The sequence below is a fragment of the Orbicella faveolata genome, unplaced genomic scaffold, assembly GCF_042242905.1.
Source record: "Orbicella faveolata isolate gen_17 unplaced genomic scaffold, um_ofav_v1 contig_36, whole genome shotgun sequence".
NCBI classification, from domain to species: Eukaryota; Metazoa; Cnidaria; class Anthozoa; order Scleractinia; family Merulinidae; genus Orbicella; species Orbicella faveolata.
Window position 1 is genome coordinate 2,076,749 of NW_028301565.1, and position 25,733 is coordinate 2,102,481.

The 25,733-nt window shown below is 39.2% G+C and overlaps 2 protein-coding genes and 1 long non-coding RNA gene across 3 annotated transcripts; 1 reads left to right on the top strand and 2 right to left on the bottom strand.

Moving 5' to 3' along the window:
- Window positions 1-1,148: 1,148 nt before the first annotated feature.
- Window positions 1,149-6,150, top strand: LOC110044902 (substance-P receptor-like). The gene is made up of 4 exons (XM_020750476.2): window positions 1,149-1,240; window positions 1,401-1,451; window positions 3,463-3,536; window positions 4,053-6,150. Exons 3-4 carry the CDS (start codon window positions 3,485-3,487, stop codon window positions 5,027-5,029), a joined length of 1,029 nt encoding a protein of 342 aa, XP_020606135.2. The 5' UTR covers window positions 1,149-1,240; window positions 1,401-1,451; window positions 3,463-3,484; the 3' UTR covers window positions 5,030-6,150.
- A 9,306-nt stretch (window positions 6,151-15,456) lies between these two features.
- On the bottom strand, window positions 15,457-16,499 carry LOC149101964 (uncharacterized). The gene is made up of 3 exons (XR_016202547.1): window positions 16,348-16,499; window positions 16,164-16,232; window positions 15,457-15,717 (listed from the first exon to the last, which is right to left on the bottom strand). It is a non-coding gene; the product is annotated as an uncharacterized LOC149101964 (long non-coding RNA).
- Window positions 16,500-19,865: 3,366 nt separating this feature from the next.
- LOC149101965 (substance-P receptor-like) lies at window positions 19,866-20,756 on the bottom strand. The gene has a single exon (XM_089275595.1). The coding sequence runs from the start codon at window positions 20,754-20,756 to the stop codon at window positions 19,944-19,946; it is 813 nt and encodes a 270-aa protein (XP_089131721.1). The 3' UTR covers window positions 19,866-19,943.
- Window positions 20,757-25,733: the final 4,977 nt, after the last annotated feature.

Sequence of the window (25,733 nt, forward strand, 5' to 3'; positions counted from 1 at the left end):
AATAACAAGATAATAAAAGAAAAGTAATTCACGGGAAGTGTAAAAATATATTGTAAGTTTTAAAGCTGATCACGAATCGAAATAGTGATTGTCTCACTTTTTAGTCAAGCTAAGTCTAAAATGATGATGATGACGATGGCGATGACGATGACGATGACGATGACGATGACGATGACGATGACGATGACGATGACGATGACGATGACGATGACGATGATGATGACGATGATGACGATGAGTAATTAATCCCCAAAAAATGTCCGTGAAATTTGTTCTCACTTCCAAAACTATACAGAAGTTTTCGATTCATACCAAAAGTTATACTGGTCAATTGAAGAATTACAGATTATACGGACCATCTGCAGAACCAATCAAAACGCAAATCAAATACATGTAGCTGACGCATAGCGCGGGAAGAAGGTGTGCGAGCGAGTGAGCATGGTTTTGGTTTTACTTCTGATTAGGTGACAAAGTGGCGAACGTCTTTTCAGCCAATCGATTGGTGGGGTAGTGCAAAATCAAAGAAAATGAGAATTGGTGTTCTAATGAAATTGAACCAGCATTAAAAGATCAGGAAAAGTATACCTGAAGTGAAATAAAAATTAACTTTATGTTCGGTTTAGTAGGACTAAAAATAACCGGTACACTTTGTCCTTGTTTGTTTTGACTTTGTCTCCTGGAAAATGACCCTACCGTATAGAAGGGAGAATATAGTGTCTTCAATTCCTCTTATTGTTTGTCATTCTTATTTTTTAATATGAACGGGAGAGTACAGAGTACATTAAAAACACATCAAAACATGTGAACTTAGTCATGTTGACTTAAGTCAAAGATTGCGTTTGTTCAACTCTTTTTATAAGACATAGCCAAAAGCACACAACGTTTACTCTATATTGCAATATGTTTTATGATACAACAGGGTGGCAAAGCGTGAGCAAAAAAATTGTGCTCAAAATGTTGCAATATGTTGCGTTGAAATTTTGCCTGCGTTTCACCAACCCATTATGTTGTAGTCACATCTTAAATCAACAAAAGAAAAAACACAATGGGCAGTCTGTCTGTTTGTAGAAATTAACAGTTGCGGTCTTGTACAGTTCAAATAAATGAAATTGAAAACACCTGTTTAGTTATCCGGAAAACGAAAATAAACAAAGTAGGAAAGTTGACCACCGGTCGCCATGAAAATCTTTGTTGTCGATGTTGAGAAGATAAACGTCGAACCGAACAAGAAAATAACATAGTAAGTAAAGTTGTGATATACTTTGAACGATTTTCTTGAATTATACGAAATTGCGTTGGCTACATTATCTTTAAACCTCACATCAGCAACTTGGAATATCTGTACTGGTTACTAACGGAACCAATGATTCTTTTTTTTCCTGAAATATCTCACTGACAAGATTACAACTGCGGTAGAGGGACCTAAAACATCCCTACTACATCGTTATTTGGTAGGTAGCTATGTTATTTTTCTTTTTTGCAGAATTGACACTTTACAAGCGAGTTGCAAGGTTTTCCTAACCTAAGTACCAGTTTTAATATGAATTTTTCTATAAAATGTGTGAAAATATATTCCATGCATGTATCATCAGAATGAGAAAAAAAATGATAACAAAATGAGAGATTTTTAAAAGACTTTCTCTTGTGCTTAAAGAACGATTACCGAAGGAAACCGAACGCGAAACAGTAAATCCCAAATTCAACTTTGGCCATTTCAACTCAGTGTAAGCTGTTCAAAACAAAGTTAATATATATTTAACTGAATATATTTTCTTTTTTTCTTATTGTTCAAGGTAAGGGTAGAAGGTTATTAAAATAAGGCAACACAGACTTTGTGGAAATAGTCATGCGGCAAGCTTATTAAAAAAATTCAATTAAAGCTTTTTATTTGAACTTCTGATGCCACTGTTTGTACTGATATCCTCCTATAGGCGACAACTAGTGCAGTAGATAAGCAAATACCACAATATACCCTTGTCCTGCAGGTTTCGTTTGTCTTATCATCAATCAAATTTGAGCAGCCAAGCGACGACAACCTGTCGCGGAAGGAGAGGCATCTGACCATGAGAATCTAATTGGCAGATCTTTGAACGACCACACGAGTAATTTACATTTTGATTGTTAATTAAAACAACCGAGAGTAAAGTAGTTTATTTCTCGCATTACCGTGCGGTGAATTTGCCGTTTACGCCGACATATTTACGAGAGATATTTTGTCTTCCTATACTATGTCTGTGACCGTATATCAGTTCATTAACCAAGTGTTGTAGTGAGGTCTCTTACCAGAGATTCACAATATTGCACCGATGTTAAGAAGTCACACATCTCAGCATGGTTTCTGGTCAGGATTTTGTCTTTTGAAATTTGAAACCTCTGAATTTAAAACTTTGTTCACTATAGGCCCTTTTCTACACCGAAATGAAACTGAAACCATTGCAAATTATAAAATGTCCTAGAAAATGGCGTGGAACGTTCTAAAAACCAAACAACATGCCCGTGACAATGTCAACGCCTCTGGGCAAAATCATTTTCAGCCTATGAAATGATGTGTAAAGTAATTGATCATTAGTACTTTTCGATGGAGCTGACATATATTCTTTTTAATCTTATCTTAATTTTCAAGCACAAAAAGGTGTAATAAAAAATTTCATTGAACTTAAGCTTGTTGAAGGAGACCTTACATCTTATGTTACGTTACGTAATCTAATGCCTTAGTCAGTATCAGGTTTCGATTACCCGAGGCAACCCTCCCCCTCAGGCATCTTTAACGTGTTTTTATATGAGAAAAAAGTTGTCCCTGTTGGCCGAGTCAAAGCTTGTCCTGCGTGATTATTTATAAACAATTATTGGATGAAGTTTTTGTGATATCCGGAATGATCAAGGTCGAGGTAAGTGTAATCAGCCGAAGCCGAAGGCTGAGGCTGATAACACTCACCGAGACCTTGATTGTTTCGGATGTCACAAAAACCGAATCTAATAATTGTTTTATTATACTCTGTTTTAAAGAAAATAACGACAAACGCATTATCGCATCGAACACAGTTTATTTTCGACAAGCCATGTTCTTACTTCGCTGTCCGTGAACTTGACATTGGTCTTGGAATTGCGTGCGCAACGCACGGATTTTTCACTAATCTGCTAGCAAATTAGTGAATAATCTGTAGGTTGCACTGTTTCCCAGAATTATCTGTAGGCTTTTAGCCAATGAGAAGACAGATGGTGACTACAGTGCATAATGATAATCCTTATTAGACATTCATCTCGCAGTTATCTCTCTTTCTTTGAGTTTCCTTAAGTCATTCGATTACTGTGGGCTCCCTTGGATTAATTTTGAAAATCATGAAGTATAAATCTCTGAATTTAGGCATTATAGGGTGTTTGGAAGGTCGTGGATTGCTTGAGTACTTCTTTTTTTATTCAAACTTCGTTTTACCAATCTGATACCTATTTTTCATATAATAGATCCTTTTTAGCAAAAAGTAAGATGTTCAATATTCAACGTGTTGTTAACGAAAGCCTTGATGTTCACACTGAAGGTAATTAGATTCAGTTTCAAGCACATATTCAGTATTGTATTCATTTTTTCAAACATTCTTCCTTTAAAGGTATTTATACAGAAAGAATGCCACGCAATCAGTTTCCATTTCTCCTGCAACATGTTTATCTCTGACTGCAAATTAATGCCAGAGTCCAGGGCCGGGTTGTTCGAAAGCAGGTTAACGCTAACCGAGGATTAAAAGTTAACCGATGTATTGCTCACGTTTTGCATGTGTAGTTTGAGCTTAGCCAAGCTCAAAACTGAAAGACAAACATTATAAACAGAAAACCTCACCGAGAAGTTACAAAACTGAAATCAAAATTTTTTTTAATCCTGGGTTAGCTTAATCGAGCTTTGAACAGTCGGGCCCAGTATATCATTTTTTCTGCATATACTTGACTAGCCCATGAAACATGCATTAGCTAACACGTGACCAAACGGAAACAATTTTATTTAGTAAACCAATTGTGCAGTTCAATCTTTATCCAACACATACATCTATTTTTATCACCAGGAAACGTTACGGAAGTCCTCGGAGAAACACACATCCTGATTACGTCGCTAATTTACCTTGCCTACGGTGCCATATTTACTGCGTCACTGTTTGGCAACTCAGTCATCATTCACATTATACGAACAGATAACTCCATGAAGAACACTACCAACTATCTGATTTTAAACCAAGCGTGCGCCGATATTGTGTTTACATTCGCAGAGTTAACCAGCTTTATTGTCCGCACTAATTCTTTAGGGAGCCAATGGTTTGGGGGACTTCTTGGTTTAGTTACATGCAAGTTGTTTCTGGAGATCTTAGTGATTCCACCCGTATTTTCAAACTGGATCCTTGTAGCGATTGCTGTGGAACGATTTTGCGCAGTAACTCGACCTCTAATATCTTCACCTGTATCCCAACATTTAAAGAAAACAATTTTGGTATTATGGGTTTGGGCTATTGTTTCTTCGACAAACGTCCTTGTTAAAGGAGAAGTTGTCAAAACAAAGCATTATTATTACTGTGATTTCTCATCAGAGTGGATAAATTCTCATTTAATTTTAGCCGCTGTTAACATTGCCCTACCTCTGTTTGTAGTAGCAGCTCTGTACACAATTGTATGTCACAAGTTATGGTCACGTGAGGTGCCAGGAGAAGGTCCCAATCAGAATGAAGGACAGGCCGAAGCTATAAATACAGCGAGAAAAGTTACCCGGATGATGATCACAATTGTAGTCTTGTACGTAATGTGTTGGTTTCCTTTCGATGTTTTATTTGCTTTGAATGTCGGGGGTTTTGTGGAAATCAGTCCAAACTTACACATATTTCTTATTTGGCTAACGATCTCTTACAGTGGCATTAATCCTTACATTTATCTCACATTTAGTCAAAAGTTTCGAAATCATTTTAGACATATCTTTAGGAATTTCTTCAGGAGAATCAAGATCCATAATTTTCTTCATTATCGATCCCAAAGCCTAGACTTGGAGCAATTATGAAAACAAAAAATTAATGCTAAATAAGTATATTCTTGAGTAACTCATACCTCTGTAGACCCGTTTTTGTTTTAGGTGTTTGCCTCCCTAGAGATATCAACAAGATGGCAACCTCGGGCTGCTTGACCTTCTTGGGTCTGTCTTCTCGGGTTTTTCGACAAGGGATAGATCCCACTTTTTCTGTCCTGATTAGGCTGTTTCATTTATATAGCGTGTCTTTAATTACAAATTGATGAGGTGGATGCTTCGTGTCAATCCTAAGCAGATGATTGACTGACTACCAAATTGTAAATCACTTTACACGTGAACGTGTCGAAAAGCTGGGAGGCTTGCATCTCTTGGGGCACCAGGACACTTAGCACGTGGACGTACTTGCGAAAACTAATTAGTTCTTCCACAACCTCTGACTGATTATCTTAAGAGACGTTTTTCGTACAGCGGAGCTCAGTTGTGGAACAACTTACCTACAGACCTAAGACAAACATCTTCACTGACCGATTTCAAGTCTAAATTAAGTCGCCACAGTTTTAAGTAATATCTTAATTTTAAGTAAATTTTTAGACAAGGCCTCCATGAAAAGCAGTTTTTTTTTCTATTTGAATTGTTGTTATTAATTTTTATTGTAGGTAGGTAGATGGGTAGATACATGTCCAGTAACTTAATTGACTGATGAAAGAAAAAAAAAACGTGTATAAATAAAGTTATCTTATTTTATCATATCTTATCTTATCATGCAGACTTGAATCCCCCCACCCACCCCGCCCCCTCTCCTTCCGCGGTACAAGGATTGGAGGGCGGAGTGTGCGGGTTGGTTGAACCCCGTTGAAACCCCTGGGATTTCGTTGTTATAAGACATATGTAAATTACTTTTCCATTAAATAGATATTGCTCAGCTTGCTCTTCAGGATGACATATTTCTTGTTGGTCATGACGTAATATAAGGTTGCATGATGTCACGAAGTTCACCACATTGGATTCACCTCCTTGGATTTAGATATTTCCTCAGAAAGTCAGAAAATAACGTAAATTGATGGGAAATTATCCAATTCAATATGATACTAGAATGTAAAAAGGTACTAGTTCGGCAATGTTGCTCAAGAAAACTGGAAAAAAAAAACCAAGAATTCTGTCCGTCAAAATGACATATGAAAATCTCCGTGAGAGATGAATGAACAGCTACTGGAGGCTTCAGCAGCACAGAGCTGAGTATAAACAAAATCTCTCCGGAGGGGGGATGGGGGGATGGGTGTAATCCATAACACAATGAACCGGCTAGGGCTGGGATCTGGAGACCAGCAGACTAATAATTAATCATTACTATATAACAGGTCTACTAATAGATTGGAAATCCATGTTAAGGTTAGTTGACACCGTGAAAACAAGGCATCCGCTAACCATTACATATGGAGGCCTCAGGTTTAGAACACAAGTTTTTTTGAAGTTGACCGCTGATCAAGTGTTGATTTTCGACTGAATCGCGGACCCAGGCCAGGTGACCTTGTTGTAATCAAAGCCGGTTTGTTCGAACGGCGGTTAACGCTAACCCAAGTTTAAAAGTTGACCCAATTATAAACTTTGTCTTGGAATAAAAATGTTTTACTGCTTATGTTTGTTGAGTTTGAGATTATTCAAACTCAAGACAGAAGACGAAAAAATGTAAACAAAAAACCTCACAAAAACCTCGCAATTAATCGGGCTGTTTGTTAGTTTAATCGGGCTTTGAACAACCCGGCTTAGGAGCTCCGCTTTTAGGCTTGGTCACCGAAGGTTTTCTAAGCGCAAGCTCTTGTGGAGCCGAGAGGCCGGTCTGTGATTCAAAGCCACACTGACCTCAATGTTTGTTCCCCTAAAGCTCAAAGTTGAAACATTTTGCTCCAGCCTACTGGATAAAGCAACAAAAATTCAAACAACCGAACCGATCTGAGAGTGGAAACGGGAGAGATGCCTTACTATTCTCACTGCATACATAATTAGCGCATCGCGGAAGTTGATATAATCCCTCAAATTCCACCATGCTTTTATGCCCCAGGGCGGCCATGATGCTTTGCGGTCTCTTCGTTTAAATTACCGGGTTTTGCCTTTAGTGATCATTGTCATTTTGCCGGCGTTCCGATGGAGGAAGGTTTTGTTGCTGCGCGTACTACCGTCAACCGGCAGCAGCCTTCTTCCTTGATGGGCAAACTCCCTGTTTGGCCAGCTCCTATTGAGATTCCAGAAGAACCGGCGGCCGTTGAACCGCCTCCAGTGATTGCGGCCGAGGTATTTTCTCTTTTATTGTATATGTTTTCGGGTTTTTCTGGCTTTTTTCGTCTCTTCGTTCTCTTTGCCTGTTCTCATTATTATTTACCGGTTTTCGCTGCTGTAGGCTAGCCTAGGTATATTTGTCGTTCTATATTTTGCTTTCCCTGTGTTATGTTTCCCGCTTTGCAGGCCGCTTTTTTTACGCTATTAGTTACCGCTATGTAGCGAAGGGTATTTGTTATTGCTGGAAGTTTCCGCTTTTTAAGCGATGCGTTACTGCTATGTAGCGAGGAATATTTGTTATTGCTGGAAGTTTCCGCTCTTTAAGTGATGAGTTACCGCTATGTACGCGAGGAATATTTGTTATTGCTGAAAGTTTCCGCTTTTTAAGCAATGAGTTACCGCTATGTAGCGAAGAAAATTTCTTATCGCTGAAAGTTTCCGCTTTTTAAGCGATGAGTTAGCGCTATGTAGCAAGGAATATTTGTTATTGCTGAAAGTTTCCGCTTTTTAAGCGATGAGATGGAATATTTGTTAGTTTGTTTCTTTATTGCTGGAAGTTTCCGCTCTTTAAGCGATGTGATACCGCTATGTAGCGAGGAATATTTGTTTTTATTGTTTCGTGCTTGTTGGGGCTTTCCGCTTTGTAAGCGAAGATCAGTTACCGCGCTTGATTGCGAGGAATATCTGTTGTTAGATTAGTTTTTGCAAATATTTTCTGTTTTGTTCCTGTCGTTTTTTTGTTTTTTTAAACCTTCCCATCTTTGATCCTAGGGGGACCTTCTGTGTGTCTCTATTCTGGGCCTGGTTCGGATTCTGGGGTCAACGAGGGGTTGGTTTCCCTGTCAAATCTCGATGCATCGTTTCAGTTTCGTTCACGTTTTTCTTTGCTCCGTTTTTGGCGAGTCATTCCCTCTTTTCGCCTGTCGGAACATGGAGGTTCAGGACTCGCACATGCGGTCAACTGAACTTGTTCCTGTCTGCTCTTTGTCACAGGGAAGCCAACCCTTCATTGGCCTCCTGGCTTTTGTCGGATATTGTGCATTTTCTGGCTTGTTATAGTTTTTCTGTTGTGGGTCTTCTCGAGATAGTTGTGGTTGGTGTTCGGGTAAAGCGATTTTTCATCCCATTTAGGGGGGAAATTCTAAGGGAAATCCTGTCATACGCAGTCGCTTACCGCCATCATAATGTGGGTCAAGAACTGTGCTGTTTGCACACAGTTTTTTGATTTCATCAGCGATACCATTGCTCAGCGGGGTCCTCTGGAGTTTCAGTGGTTTGAGGCGAGTCTCCGCCCCACGTAGTTCCATTACAGTCGAACCGTCAAAGCCTTTTTTTCTTAATTTGTGGATCAGGGATCTTCCGGTTAAATTGGATCACCTGTCAGATATCCTCAGGTATGTCTTGCCTGGGCATCTCCAGACAATAGTTTACGATGAAAGTTGTTATCATCATGTCCGACTCCATCCATTGTCAGATAATGTTTTGGGGAGAGCTCGGGTGGGAAATTTTTCCGTGTTTCGTAAGCTGTCTCTTGTTTGGAGGTGGGGGAGGGGGGAGAGTGAGTGCCTTCATCAACCACAATCTCGGTCTTGTCGTTTCGCATGCCGCCCTATCACTATATTTGCGCTGGCTGTGATGTTTGACAGCTTCTTTCTACTCTGGCGCGTTCTGTTTCTCTTCCAAGTGCACAGAGAGCAGAGGCTTCGACTTGCATTGCGTGTTACTTTTGATAGAAGCTGGCAAGTCGAAGTGTGTCCCTTCCACAGTCAATTGTTTTTGAGGCTTCCGGTGCGATTTTTGCGCCAGTTTTCTCTCATTCACCAGGATAAGAAGACCAAGTTTGGGATTTTGAGGGAAAGCATTTTATCATCTTTTCAGGTCAATTTTGAGACTCTGCAGTGTTTCATGGGAAAGGTCGTGTCCTTTAGTTCAGACATCCCTGGTGGCATGCTTTATGCTTGTTAACTCTTTAACGCTGTATCCCAGCTTGCGCGTTTTTCCAAGATAGCCGATAAAGTTCAGGGAAAACGCCGCTCGGATATAGTGATCTTTGATAACGTTTTAGTTTACTTTTTTCCTCATTAACAAAAGAATTTGCCCCGAGACTGCATCAGGCTAGACACGATTTGACGCACACATTCAAAGAGCTTGTGAATTAGTGAATGGTGCAGTGTTTGGCTCTTTCAATTTTATATTCGAATATTTCTGGGTGTCAAAGCGCGAACGAATTATACATTCTTTGTAAAGTTTGAATTGTTAAACCTGCGTGGCACAAAAAGTATTTAATACATCGGGCTTAATTTTTTTTGGGACAGTCAATCGTGCTGTGTCCTTTCAATATTCAGAACTTATATTTTTGTAGTGGCTCCATCAGAAACTGCATCGCTTATGGTAATGAGACGAGTTTCTCTTATTGGCGTTTCTTAGGCGATTGGCCGGATGGCCTTCCTTGGAGGTCAGGGTGTATAGCCGCCCTGTTTTTCGATATCTCTAAACGCTCGTGAGGGCGGTGTTGTCCTCAAAAAGGGAAAAGCCGGACGGAGTCCAGAGTTTATTAACTAGATACTTCGGATGACAACAACTCTCCCGAAGCTAAGAGTTTGCTGCTTTCCCTGCTTGCTCCCAGGAATCATATCTGTGATTTTAGGGTTTATGTTAAAACTGATAATCGAACCCTCGAAGCTTCCTTGGAGAATTTGGGCCGCAAGAAATCCTTTGTCAACAAATCCGTTAAGGAGGTTTTACTGTGTAGCCGTCAATTAATGAATGAGTTGCCAGTAATCGGATACCCGTGTTTGCGCAAAGAACTCTGGGATCGTCAGGGGGTAAACATTGCAAGTCGCTAGAAGGAAATGTATGGCGAAAAGTTGTTTCGACGCCCAAAAACATGGTTTTGGGGAGAGATCAACGCTTTTTCGCCGTTGTTTTATCGCAAATGGATTTTGGCAATGTTGATACATGGAAAATTCAAGTTTTTGTTTGAATAACCGTGAAATAAGTGACAAAATTTACTGATAAACTCCCTTTTGCTTGCGTGAGGGTTATTGTGAAATACATTGAAGAATACATTGAAAATTTCAGTACACGCCTGATCTCGAGAGGCTACCCGGAGCAAATGGTAGAGAAGACCCTCCGAGAAGTTAAATATAAAGACAGAAAAGAAGCTCTAAAACAGAAATCGAAAATTGCAGAAGGAACCACTACCCTTAGTGTCGGGCAATTTCACTCAACCGTCAATGCCAAACTTTGGAAAGCATAAGTAATCACGCACAAATAGCAATTTTAAATACAAATACTCAGAGATATATTCAAGGAGCCACCCTTGATCTGTTATAGAAAAGAAAACTCACTGAAATACGTGCTTGTAAAAGCAAAACAAAGGCTTTGAGAAACACAGTAGCCGCACAGCATGAGTTGCGCGGACTCATTTGTCGTTAAATCAACCCCAGACAGTACAATGATCGCCACCGGGCTTATTTCCAGTATTGTTTGTATGACTGAGCTTTCAAAAAAGCTAAAAGTAGCCTGTACACAACTTAAAAGGCTTTACTGGGTTATTTCCTCTCGATTTATACCTAATTAATTTTGTAATATTTTCAGACCATTACGCGATGTAAATTTCACAATAAACCTCACCCAAGCAACGGAGTTTATCGGTAGATTTTGTCACATATTTCACGGTTATTCAAACAAAAACTTACATATTTCACTATCAACATTGCCCAAATCCATTCGCGATAAAAACGACGGCCAAAAACCGTTAATCTCTCTCAAAAATCGTTTTCTTGTACCTCGAAACAACTTTTCGCCATACATTTCCTTCTAGCGACTAGCAGTGTTTGCCCCCCGACGATACCCGAGTTCTTTGCGCAAACACGGGTATCCGATTACTGGCAACTCATTCATTGAATTTTTGCCATTCATATCATTACGTCCCTTCTCACGGCAATCCAACAGACAAGCCGTCGCGGGCGTGTTTTGTCCTCGACTGCGTGCTGTCGGAGGGATCTTTGGATTTGGTGGGGTACGGTTTCGGTCCTTATTCATTTGATCTCATGTCAGACCGTTCTGCCCAGATACGCTCTCATTATTCTCCTTGGCCCACTCTGGCCTCCCAAGGGGTTAACGCCTTTGTACAACCCATTACGTTGGGGCAAAACATTTATGGTTCACCGCCCTTTGTTTTAGTCGGGGCACTCTTATGATATTGTGGGGATCAGAATTCTCGAGGGGCCCTTACTCAGGTAGTTCGGGGCTTGGGTCTAAGGAGTTTTTGGTGGGCTCCCCTTGGGTCTGTAGCAGTGGATTGTCCTTTGCTCGGCAGGAAAGGCGACGGAACCGTGTTGATTTCCCCTTCTCACTCTGCGTTTGTTTAATCGGCGCGTAACCTACAATAGGTTTCCTCGTTTGTTATGATCTTTTTCAAGGTTCCGCGGCCTTGGAAACCCGCCGTCGCCGCGGTTCGTGTCAACAGGGAGTTTTAGCAAACCGCGACGGCGACGAGAGTGTCACCAAACAGAACAATTAATTAGCAGAACAATGGCTGCCCACGTGAGTTTTGAATTTTGGTACATTTCTTTGCCGTCCTCCGCAAAACAACAACGTGAAATGACTAAATTCTACGTATTTTGGAGAACACGAACCGCAATGGTTAATTTTTCGTATCTTCTTTTGGAATTGAACGCTGTTGGTGCATGTTTAGCCTGAGCAAGTTTTTAGACCAATACGCGTACTGAACTGATTTACACAGTTGCGACATTCGAAGGTAAAATATTAATTCATTTTTTACAAGGCGTCGTCCCCGCCGTCGCCGCCGTCATTGCTAAAACTCCCTAATAATACATCCCAATGATGCGAATGCACATTTTGGCAGGCATGTTTAGTGGCCACCGCGCCTGTAATACCCGCTTTCCCCAAGGACGAGATCCTGTTGCTTATTAAAGGCGTAATACGCTTCTAAAACTAAAGTATTCTTTTGGCTGCACGCTTTGTCAGCTTCAGAAGTTGGCTCTGGAGGAGACATTTTCCACGTTCCTCGCGTCGGTTACCCCGCCTGAGAGAGAGAGAGAGTATTTCGTCTCGTACAGCGGATGACGTTATCAAATTCGTCATTCATAAAAATAAATTAGGGCAAACAAGGGTTCACGCCTCAGCGTGCTCCGGAATGATTTACAAGTCTCCCTGCCGTTTGGCCGTTGTTACTATAGACGTCCGTGCTCGGCTAGCTCAGGTCCATCTTTATGACCTCGGGCGTCTCGATCACGCCAACCAAGCAAGCAGGTCTGGCTGTTTCTTCGTCGCAAGCAGTGTCATCGTCTTTTGTTAAGTTTCAGAAATTAGTTTGCTTTTTTACGGGAAAAGATAATCGTTTGGCAATCGCTGTCGACAGTTAATAAATATGTTTTAGTTCGAGATGCTGAGCTTTTTGTCATTGATTTCTTTACGGGCGACAATAGAGCGTCAGATTTGGGTTGGCTTTTGGCTAGCCAGGTTTTGAAATTAGAGGATCGTTAAGGCTACCTGCTACGATTAACCCTCACTAAAACTTTATTCAAGGGTCCTCCCTCCGTTTGCTTTTAATTCCCAGTCAACTAGATAACTTGTTACCTTTCCTGTGTGTGATTCACTTAGGGCCCGCTTAGCTTCAGATGTTTCTCTAGGGCGTCTGACCGCACTAGGGATGCTAGTTCCATAACCTTTTAATTTTTTGGTTCAGCCATAATTAACCGGCTTCGGAGATATCTCGCACAGTGGATATCCAGGTGTGTTTGTTTAATGCTTTGAGATTGTTGGGTTGTTCTCAACAAGATATTGCGCAGTACATAGGGTGCTCCCGTATGTCTGAAACGTCTTCATCTCTCGCGAGCTTGGAGGGCGTTTGTCCTGGGCAGTCAACTCGATCAGGACCCCAATCTCCCACCTTGAAAATCTCCGGCCTGCTTGTAAATTTGAATGACATTTATTTCACTTTGTTATCGTTGCTCTTAGCTCTCTTATCAGCTCTCGTCTCCCGGTTAGGGTTGTCAATTTATAATACTATGCGTTTAAGAATAAAGAGATTTCTGAGTAATGGGAGGAGAGGGTGGATTAAAGTCAAATTTCGTGTGTTCTTGTCTGATTAATATTTTGTATATTTCCGGACGTTTTTCAGGGGCATTGGTGGAGATGTAGAGTGGTGTCATGGAAAGGAGTGGACTCCTCCCACAACTTAGTCTACCGCGATGTGGTAATGGGTATACAGTGACGATATATATATGTTATTTGCCGGCTTAGGGTCGGTCCGTATAGTGAAAACTGTGACCGAGGTCTTGAAAATGCTGCCCGAGGTCACAGTTTTTCACTATACGGACCGACCCTAAGCTGGCAAATAACATGTTGTAAATTAGGTTTACAGATTACAGATTACAGATTCCAAATGGGTTTATTTACGTAAGTCTTGTCATTGAATCGGCTTGAGCGCCGTCTACTAACGATTTGTAAAAAATCTCGGCAACGAGCGAATAACTCAGATAGTAGACAAAGAAAGATGTATCAAAGAACAGATTTTTTTCGAACTACTTTATGTTAGTTGCATTTCCTTCACCAGTTAAGTTCCCCCAATTTTTTTTTGTGGTGTGAAATTTCGTGCGAAGTTTGAAGTTTTACTACAAAAACAATTTCTGTCAGAGCCACATGAAATTCTACCGTAAATTGAATAGTAGAAAGCGAGGCAATTCGTTAAGTGTATTCCACAGAAATTCTCCTAAATGCAGCAACGATCAGAGAGGTAAACTCGACTGGAATTGACTCAAATGTTACGGCGAGAGAAACACAGAGGGTTCCCAATAGGTTTGGCGGGATGCGGGATTTGGCTTTTCTTCGCCGTGATATTTGGGATTTGAGCTGAAAACAGGGGCGGGAAGCGGAAATTACAATTACGAGTGGGAGCGGGATTTCATGTTTTTATGGGGTTGGGATGCGGGATTCGCAAGGGGAACAGAGCGGGATACGGGATTTCAATTCCTACGTGACCTCATAAATTGTTATTGACCAGTGCAAAAACCACAAGCTGGCAGAAACGAACTTTTGTGCGTATAGCTGTGTCAGGTTTCAAGTAATGAATAGCAATTAACGGCTCTGTACCCTCTCAGGTTCTGTTAAACGTATCCATTATCGCTTGACTACGTTAGTATCATGAGACTGTATGAGATCTTTGAGTCCTATTGCGATCATTTGTGTAGCCTGCGTAGCTTGGCGCTTTTTAAGCGGCGAAGTCGCACTATAACGAGCGCCAAAGCTGCGTTAAAAAAAAAAAAATGCTTAAACCGCCAAGCTACGCGGCCTATCATTTGCGTTGACCCCTGACATCAATGGCATCTGTCCATTCCGACATTGTCGATATTTGGGTCTGTAATCCCCCTGATCCTTTCTCCTTTTTCTAGTCTTTCCACCTTTTCCGGAGCGCATGGCTTGTTTTGGCCAGGATGGCCTCACCGAATGGCGGTAATAGTGATTTCCCGAACGAAGTATGGGGCATTACGAATTCCGTCACCATATATTACGAAAAGGATGTTCAACAGGAATGCCTTCATTCGGAAAGAAAAGTTCTGAGCCCAGATTTCAAGAAAAGTGAAGACGCTGAAAGCTTTAAAAGAAACTGTCAAGTGCGTTTATGGGCCATCTCTTGAATATGGAAATCAGTCAGTCAGTCCTTCACTGATACGTGAACAAAAGAAAACAAAACAATAAACCGTTTACAGAAAGAGACGTTAGAATCATTTGTGCTTACTTATCTGCTACCCATTGAATTCTTTTTTGATATTTTATGCGATATCTATTTTTAAAAAGTTTCTGTGTTAATAATTAAACTAATTATTAATGTAACAAATTAATCATTAACGCAGAAACGTCTTTGTAAAGTAGGCGAGATCGGGATTTCCAGGCTAAAAAGAGCGGGATGGCGGGATTAACAGGAAAACATGGGCGGGAAATCGGGATCTGAGAGCCCTATTGTGGACCCTCAACACAGGATTAGGCGCCATTACAGCGCCAAGTTACAGCGCCAAGTTACAAACAACCAAGCAAACGCTAACTTTTAGGAGCGAAATTTAGGCGGCGAAGAAAAAATCCGGCCCTTGGGTCGTATCGTAAAACGCTGGACCGGTTACGTGCATATGCAGATGCTTGAGAAAAAATAAATCACGATATTGCCTTCATTTCATCTTTATTTCAACTATTTATAACGGCACTAGTGATATGAACGCACAATTAAGAAATTATCTTCAAGTGTCCACTGGGATCACCTTAGTCAGGCATATATTTTTTTCTTTTTTCAAGCCAGATAAAGTTATCTTGAAGTTCTTTTTCACAGTCTAGTATCTTTAAGCGTCTAGTTTTGCATTGGCCAAGCATATACTATAACAGGAATACAAGCACAAGTTTCTTCGTATCTCCGAGTCACTCTGTTCCTAAACAGTGAAAAGGACAAAAAGCCAAACGTTAGAGAGAGACCTTCGTAAATCGACACTATTTATTTGACATGAACAATTTTCTACAATTTTCTGCAGGGAGTAAGTGATAAAATATTCCTACATACTTGAAGGAGTGTTCGCGTTCCTCATCTTTTTTGTTTGTTTGTTTGTTTGTTTGTTTGTTTTTTTTAGTATTTCTTGATCATTTATAAGCCAATTGACTAGTCTTATCCTCGAGATTGTTTCTAAATATTAGTAATAAGCATAAACAACAATGAAGTATTCAAGACGAATGCTTCTTCTCACTGGCAAAAGTGAAGATGAACACCTGAATAGGCTTGCTGTCGTTAAATTTGCAATCAAAAAGGCGAGGGTGTGAAGCCAAATATAAGGGAAGAAGAGAGTTGAACACAAGGCATAGCACAGTCACTTTGCTCACTAACCTGCCGCTGGGGTTTGCCGTTGTCTATCGATAAAGATTCTGAGTTGGTATCCACAACCTGATCACGTATCTAAAACAATAAGCAACTCGGAAATTGTACTCGTGGCATAAGAGAAGCTCAAAAGAAGCTGTCATTGTTCATAGACTATAAAAATGAACCAGATTACTACATGATTTTAATTTACCTGCTTCATCCACTTTTTCTTTGACGAGTTTAACGGTACAAAGCCTCCTGCCAACAACGAAGACAGAAGCAGCAGAAAAATGCAGAAGGCAGCAGTTTGCTTCATCTTGATGCTTTAGCCGATAAATTGATCTGAAGATGTGAGATGACTCGGGGTGTATATAATTGTTGCATGGGCCAGCTGTACGGGAAACTTCACAATTTCAATTCTTTCACATGAATTATTTATTTCATTCAAATGTCCGCCTACATAGTGATATCACTATAGCAATATAAATGGTTTAACTGTCTTGTAAGCAGTTGCTGTAAGTTGTTTTTTCTGGGTGTATATCTTATTGAATGTTTCCTTTCTATTCATAGTTCTTCGTGGGTGTTCAGGATTCTTTCGTAGTCTATTTTATCAAGACATTTTGCTTTCCGACGTCATACATAATTTCACTTTTGATTACCATAAACAGGTAAATGTGAAAAGGGAAAATATTAGGCTCTTAAAATACATGCATGGAAACATTTTAAAATGGTATTAATGAAGCCAACTGGTCATTACTCAATTTTATACCGGGACAACGTTGACAGCTAAAAGAGATTAAAGCATTAATAAATCTTTTCTCATTGCTTGTTTCGAGATATATGTCTTCAAATGTGGCAGATATACTTTATATTTTTGGCTTCTTTCAAACTTTCGGGTTCTCAAAGAATGACTCAGTAATATACTGCCTTTTTGCCTCACAAATTTGATTTTTTTTTTTTCCCTTAGCTGCTACAATCTTTTCAATGCGTGGCTTTCGTGACAAGCTAAGCTTTGTGCTACCGATTTTATTCATGAAACAGTAATGAGAAAAATAGCAGAGAAAATCAATGAGAACATAAAAGGGACAAAGTGGTTATACCGCCTCGGGTGCATCAGCTTAGCAGGTGCATTCATAATCTCAGAGACAAAAAGCAACTAGAAGATTGCTTCCGCGAACATTTAAAAGACGAGAATGTCGTAAAACTTCAAAACAAACATCCTTTAATTCGGCTCCTTTGCACTCCGTTGAATCAACCCATTCTACTTGTTTTATTAGTTAGTTAATTTTTCATGTATCCTGGCTATCTTGCTTTCTTCAACAAGCCTCCATACTATTACAAAAACACCCACATAACCCGCGATCCTCCATGTAAGGGTAAAGCTGGAATTATCAGCTCTTCCAAATTGGCTACGAATGAGTAATTTAACTTAATCAACTTTATGGTAAACGAAGCCCGTAAAGAGAGAACATAAAGGTTCAGAAAATAGGTTATTTTTATTTATTATAAACTCGACATTAAGTTTTGAAATGCAAGTAAACGTCATTATCAGTGAATAAAGGTAAATTAAGTCTTATTTATGTATGTTAAACATTCAGTACAGTTTCTAAAAATGAGATATATGTATTATCCAGCTATCGATATCTTTCCAGCTATATATCAGGAACATCTTAACATTGAATGATTTTGGAATAGTTTACGTGAGTACTAGTTTAATGTGAAAAGCTTAATTGGCACTAAAAAGCCATTAAACAATTACCTTATTGCTCACTTGCATTTAAGACAACTTTTAATACAGAAGGAAGCATTGTTGAATTTACCATGCTTCAACTTAAACTCCTTGTACCGAATAATCTATTGAAACTAAAGATCCCCTTCTCCATGTATCTCCAAAAGTGTTAAAGGTACAGAAATGAAGCTTTTACGGCATGCAAAGTATCCAGAAATGTTCATTTTAGTAATATTTTAGTTTATAGAATTTTCGTTTTAAGTCACGATTAATTATGACGTCATCTAACCCCAAAATGACCTCACAACTTTATGTTTTAGGCCCACGGATCCACCATCTTTTACGCTAAAGATTTAAAATTTAAAACTGATTTCAAAACATTAAGGGTGCAAAAACCTTTTAAAAGAAAGATTTAGTCAGACAATGGTACTAACGAAATGAACTAGATACTTAAGGTGAAAATTAAATTAATTAAAAATTAAAGCATATATATGCTTAAATTTGCCGGGCGTGCACATTAACCGAGAACGGAGGCGTTAAAGGAGCTCAGTCACGCTATTTTAGCCACTTTCAAAATAGCCTATAAATTGAAGAAAACATGCCATATTTTACTAAGATAGAAAAACACTAAAGAGATAATAAAACATCAAGGAACAAGGGTGGTCAAGAATGGAGAAGATTGACACAGATTAGAAACGACGAATTAGAAAATCTAGGCTGAACTTTTCAGAATGCACAAACCATGACATAGCTCCTTTAATCTAGCAGGACATATTTTAAAGACCATTGCATTTAGTACTTTCTGACTTAGCTTGTTTGGTCCTCGATGGGGAATATGGAAATCATTCTTGAGAAATGCCTGACAAATTAATCTTGCCCGAAATAAGGGGAACTGAAAGCGAAGAAAAAAGAAAGCTAGAGTCAGTTAAGTTGTAACTTGGTCAGTTCCTATTTTTTGCCGTTGCCAAGGGAGTAACAAACGTCCTTATCATAACCATGGCACTTGAAATTGCTTCACTGGTATTGTCAAACAATTAATTTCCTACATCAGACACTGAGATGCCGAAAAGAAAGCACAATATCCTAGAAAACCATCATGAGGGGCTGCTTTTCGGTTGAGATTAAAGTACACAAAAACCATGCTTTTATGTTTCAGCTGGTTAAATCATATGAGTAATTAAATCTCTCGTTGCCAGAGCGGCAGTTGTCTGCCTAAAAGCAAATTAACCCACACGAAACATAACTATTGATTAATTAACCAGCTGAGCGCAGACGTTACGAAATTATTAATAATAATAACTTTATTTACGTGTCAATGGGATTTAGCATTGCTGCTAATTGGGGACACCTAAAAGAGTTACGATCATCAGGACTATGTATAAATTGAATTTTTAAACATTATGATTATTTACAAGATAAAAGCCTATCTATCAAAAAAAATTAATCATAATCATAATCATAATCATAATCATAATCATAATCATAATCATAATCATAATCATAATCATAATCATAATCATAATCATAATCATAATCATAATCATAATCATAATCATAATCATAATCATAATCATAATCATAATCATAATCATAATCATAATCATAATCATAATCATAATCATAAAAATACAAAATTGGTGTCCTTTGCAGCCACCCAAGATCATGCACAAGAAAATTCACTAGTCTAGACAAACGAACATTTTCCTGGGCAACCCAAAAGCCATGGAACACCCTTAGCTTCCTTCTCTAAGTGAAGTACGAAAATCAAACTTTTTAATTAGGTCTTTTAAAATCTAAACTGAAAGCCTGTTTATACAGAATTGAATTCCATTTTTTGGGATTTCATTAGTTTTTAATCAGTGAACTAATCAATTAAGTAACTATTTTTAACCTGAAAGCCAAGTTTCAAGTAAGTGTTCAGGTATTAAATAAGGCGGTAAGTCTTGCTGTGAGGCTTAACTATTTTGTAGAAAATGCGTCGTATAAATTCACTTTAATCACTATTTCTTATAATATAATTCGCTACATATCGAAAACTTTCTACACATACTTATTTAAATCTGTTCTAACTCCACGCTTTAGGAACGAAAAGAAAGAACATTGTGCACTTTGATTTTACAAAAGCAATTCCTAAACAAATCTTTAAACCCAATTCGAAACTTTTTACTAAATGCGACATAAATATAAGGATTCAGTCCACTGAAAGAGACTGTCAACCAAACAAGAAATAGGTATAAACTATAATTAATTTCCACATAACCCCAAAACACTAAAATGATGTACACATCTAGAGGGATCCAGCACAAAACATATAAAACCACAATGGCAATCATCATCATTGTAACTTTTTTGGCTGTTTTTATGGCTTCAACCTGTCCACGATTTTGAATGGCGCCTTCCCCTGGTACCTTACGCAGCCACAGTTTGTGACATACAATGATGTAAAGAACTGTTATTATGAAAAGAGGTAACAAAATATTTAAAGCCGTTCCTAAAATGAACCACCTTGGAATTTCAAGGTAACAATTATAATGTTCTTCGATTTGTACCACCTTTGCGTTAACAAGATATTCTGTCGACGAGACAACGGACCAAGCCCACAATAAAAGAATAGTTTTCTTCAAATGTTGAAACATAGGCGACGATTTTAAAGGCCGAAAAACTGCATAGAATCGTTCAAAAGCAATCGTTACCAGGATCCAGATTGAAAACACCGGTGCTATAAACATGCTCACTTGAAAGATCTTGCAAGTAATCACGCCCAAAAGTCCCCCAAACCATAGACTCCCCACACGATCAAAAGGGAGCAATATGCTGATCAACTCTACTATCGTTATGAAAAGATCAGCACACGCTTGTTTCAAAATGAGATAATTGGTAGCTGTTTTCATGGAGTTATCTTTTTGTATTATGTGAATAATAACTGAGTTGCCGAATAATGACGCCAGAAATATAATGATGCACGCCGAATATGTCAACCAAATGAACTGGAGCTCTGTGTTTCCAAGGACCCTTGTAAGGTTTCCTGGAAAAAAAGTGGATTTATTTGTCAGATATTGATACTCTTGTATGCATTAATTTAAGTCATCGTCTTTCTTTGCATATTCTAAATTATTTTTTCCCAAGACTGCACGGTAACGAATCCTGCAACCTGATTGGTTCGTGCGGTCCGCATTTTCCTATCTCTGACCACGGTCACGGTAACGGCGGGAAACAACGCGGGTGAAATTGCCGTGCTGGTCAACTAGCGGTAATCGTCAACCTTTGCCATTTTTTACCCTTCCATCGACGATTAAGTAACTAAGTTTATATCTGTTCACTTTTAAATGGCAAGGAAAGTCATTGTAAGTAAATTCAATTGAGTGTTTTGAAGTTGCGAGTGTTTGTTTGGTCGTTTGTAGCTCAGTGCTGTAATGGCGCGTAATTCTGTCTTTCCTTTGCCGCGCAATTTTAAGCAAGTAAAGTCCTGCAGTTGCAGTCGAGTTTACCTGACCTCTCTGATCGTTGCTATATTTAAAAGAATTTCTGTGGAATACACTTCACGAATTTCCTCGCTTTTTGCTACTCAATTTACGGTAAAAAAAAGTCTGATTTCGAGTGATTCGCAACGACTGATAGAAATTGTTTTTCTTGGTACAACTTAAAACTTTGCAAGAAATTCCACACCGGAAAAACAAATTTGGAGAAACTTAACTGGTGAACAAGATGCAACTAACATAAAGTAGTACGAAATAAATCTGTCCTTTACTACCTCTTTCATTGTCTAATGTCTGAGTTACTCGCTCGTTCATTCGTTAGATCTTTTACGAATGGTTTGTAGACGGCACGTAAGCCAATTCAATGACAAAGTTGCGTAAACATACCCACTTGTAAGCCAATTTACCGCAGGAAAAAAAATAGATATGTATTTATAAATATGTTATTTGCCGGCTTAGGGTCGGTCCGTGTAGTGAAAAAACTGAGACCTCAGGCTTGAAAACGCAAGACCTCGGTCACAGTTTTTCACTATACGGACCTCCCAGCCGGCAAATGAATGTATAGCGTACCACACCCAAAAAGCACATTGAAACTTACCACTATTCATGGACAAAAATTACTTTTTGTTGGTTGGCTAGTGGTCAGCGACAAAAACAGCTGTTGTATCAGTTTCAACTAACAACATTGTCTCCCACCAAACTTAACTCATCTATAAGAGAAGAAAAGTGCCCATGAAAGTGAGTCTAATTACCTTTGTTGTGAAGATCAAAGCTGCCATTAACACTGCTGTTGCCTAGAAACGTACCGTTCATCCTAAAAGCGTGATCTTTGTTGCCTGTTTATGGAAATAAAACAACGATTGAATCCTTAACCTTTACGGCCGCAAGTCGCCACAATGAAACCGACGAAAAGTTACTTCATACTGTTTCGTTTGATTGGAAGCACAGAGAGAAACCGGCAGAAATCGAAGCTATCTACTGAAGACGCTAATCAATCCATGCTACCTGTGTAATGTAAAAAGAAGGAAATAATTTTGATTCTAAGCAACTAGCCAGATCGTCTGAAAATCGCACCCACCATACTGCACTACCAAATTCGTTACCTCAAAACTGTTGAAAATTTTGAGATGTGAGGTCGTTTAGGTACGATATGACGTCATGATTGACACGTGATTATCTCTTGGTTAGAGCACACGTCTCCGGACCGAGAGATCCGGGTTCGAGCCCTGGCCGGGGACATCGTGTTGTGTTCTTGGGCAAAACACTTTACTCTCACTGTGCCTCTCTCCACCCAGGTGTATAAATAGGTCCCGGCGAATTTAATGCTGGGGGTAACCGTGCGATGGACTAGCGTCTCATCCAGGGAGGAGTAGAAATACTCCCAGTCGATTCATGCTACAGAAACCGGGATAAGCTCAGGCCTGATGGGCCATGAGGCTTGTATGCAGTTTTTACCTCCTTTTTCCCTTGCTGATACTTTTTGAGATACCTGAAGTAGGGACGATTCGAGGGGACGGGGAGGGGCTTTTCGCAAAGTCAAAATAAATTTCACTAGGGGTTCATACTATCACAATAGACCAAGTTCGTATTCTCGGTATTCGACTAGAACAAGCTTGCAATGAAGGCTCGTGCGGGCGGATATCATTAAAAAGGGATAAATTTCATTTGCATTTGGAAAGACTCACCGCATTAGCCTCAGTTGCAAGCTAGTTCCAGTCTAATGCCGAGAATACGAATATGGTCTATTCCGCAACGAACAGTTTAGGTCACCAAGCGGTGTTTGGGTTAAAGACGCTAAAAGCTACAGATAAAGGTGTTTTTAAAAGGCTCAATTGTTGTTATCATGGTAACCTATTATGCCATGGACGGAGCTGAAATATAGTTACAATAATATTGCAATAAAGTAGAATTATATCAATTATGTAAATTTAACAAATCGAATGTGGTTTAGCGTGGTCTGTACTCTTATCGACAACGATACGCGTCATCACAATGGTAAAAGTGTTCTGGACTCACGAGGCGCAGCCGAGTGAGTCCACAACAAATTTTGACCACTGTGATGACGCGTATCGTTGTCGATAAGAGTACAGACCACGCTAAACCACATTTCGATTTGTTTTTTCCACAATATCAATGTCGAAGAAAATGGTTCTTTTCAAAGCGCGAACTTAAAATGACACATTGTATGACACATTCACGCGGGCAGCGTTGTCTGGACACTTATCGAGAACGGCAAATTAGCCTATCAGGTTGCGAGATTAGCAGCAATTGTGGTAAAACAATCTCCCTTCTTACCAAGATTGAGTCTTATCTTTCAGAAAACTCAAGTTCTTTCCAAAGAGAGGTTTCCTCCCCTAACTGGCAGCAGTTTATAAAAGGCTGCATATCAAATCCAATTTAGTTTCTTAAACGACTCATTTGGTTTATATTGCTGGAGTTTATTGGAACATTCATCACACGCTTGGTTGATTCATGGTCACGGGCCAAAGGCTAGAAGTTGCCCAGCGGGCATCAATTAAACAATGGTCGCAAGTCATCCTACTAACCAGAGGCCACTTTGTCTTGACATTTACGTTTTTAAATGTTTATTAACATAACAAAAACTGCGAAGATACACAGCTGAGTCTCTAAAAGGGCCTTTTCATGCCGAATTCGAACATCCAAAACATTGTAGTGTTAGATTGTGTTCTATTGGGATCAACCGTTTCTGGTTCGATGGGTTGGTTGGGTCTTTTCGTGTTCTATTGGGGAAAAACCGTTTTTGATTGGTTTGGTTGATCAACTTTTTCAACCGGCCTCAAACCAGGTTGAAACGGTTGAATTTTTTTCGCGGGCTATTCCCAGGAGTTACCTCGTTTCAACCGAAAACGGTTGAAAAAGTGTTCTACTGAGAAACGTCAACCGTATCATTCGAAACTGGTTCCGGTTGAAACAGCTGATCCCAATAGAACACGACCTTGGTAATTTTCAATTATTTTTAAATTCAAGTCATTTTAAGCGTTTTAGGCAGTTGTTGCAAATAACAATAAAACATTAGCTAGCCGCGCTTGAAGCCTCTGTTTTTGGATTTCACATTTTTTTAAAACTTGAACATGATCTCAGAGAGATCGAAAAGTCGTTTTTTTATAGCTAATCCTAAAATGTGTTTTGAAATAACTGCTCATTGGGATTCCAGATATTCACATATATTACGTAATACTTATGTCAGTACTTTCTGTATAGCTAGTTTGATTCTAATTCTTGATTTCGAAAGTGGGCGGCTTTCTTTCCTACAAAATTTCGATGGAAAGCAAACTCGCACTTACGCACTTACGCACTTACCAAGACATCGATTATTAATCATCCTCAAATTATTGGACAAACGAGCTTCCAATTCTCCCTTTACATTTAATTTATTGCAACTTTAACGGTGTTAACCCCTGACTCCAAAAACCGCGGAAAGGTCTATTGAAACTGGTCGTAATGGGCACAGGATAAAACTTATTCATTGTTCGCCAGTTGACAGCAGCGGATCTAATGTTGCCTTTTTAACTTATTCAACCTGATGGGCGAGGACTTGGAGGCTAGCTGTCACTATTGAGATTTTCGTCTTCTCATACTCTCCTCAATAACTAGCTTAAAAATCTCATAATTATACGTGATAAATCGAGAGGTGGTTGTTTAACTGGCTGCACCTCTTGCAAAGAACATTTTTACAGTCCTTACCTCAGGATAAAAACTCAATTACGCCCCTGTCTTGAGCAGTAAGCACGTACTTAAACTGCAACTGATATAATTATATCCCTCGAGAGTGGCAAACCAATTTATGATGAACATCAACACTTCACTTTGAATAAATAACATCTGTCATTGCCCCATAGAGCGATAGTTATTGACGCCATAGTAAACATTTTTCCTCATTAACGCACCACTTTGCGTAGAGAAGATATATACCTAGAACAAACGGACGACAAAGATTAGAAGAGCTTGTGAAACTTAGTAATTAGTGACATTTTTTGGCACTTTGGGTGTCATATCCAAGGAGAAATTGAATTTCAAAAACTAGTGCCAATGAGCACAAGCACTAATGAACCCATACCTTCTTTGCAATATTTTAATTTTTTAAACATTGGTTACGGAATATGTCATTAATGTGCATCCAGATCACCAGTTGACTCCTTCTGCTTAGTTCTTGTTGCCCAGTAACAGATTACAATTAAGAAGAGCCAAGGACAGAAATATTGTTTGCTTCGGTCTCCTGACCTAATTTTGTTATATTTTATCAAAGATTTGAAATGTTTCTGGTATTAGTTTCCATTTCTTTCAGTTGGCACAGCCTTAAGTTACTTAGATGTGTTGAAAAAATAGAAAACAAATTGTTCTGAAAACAGTGAGGAACGTCAACTGTGAGTG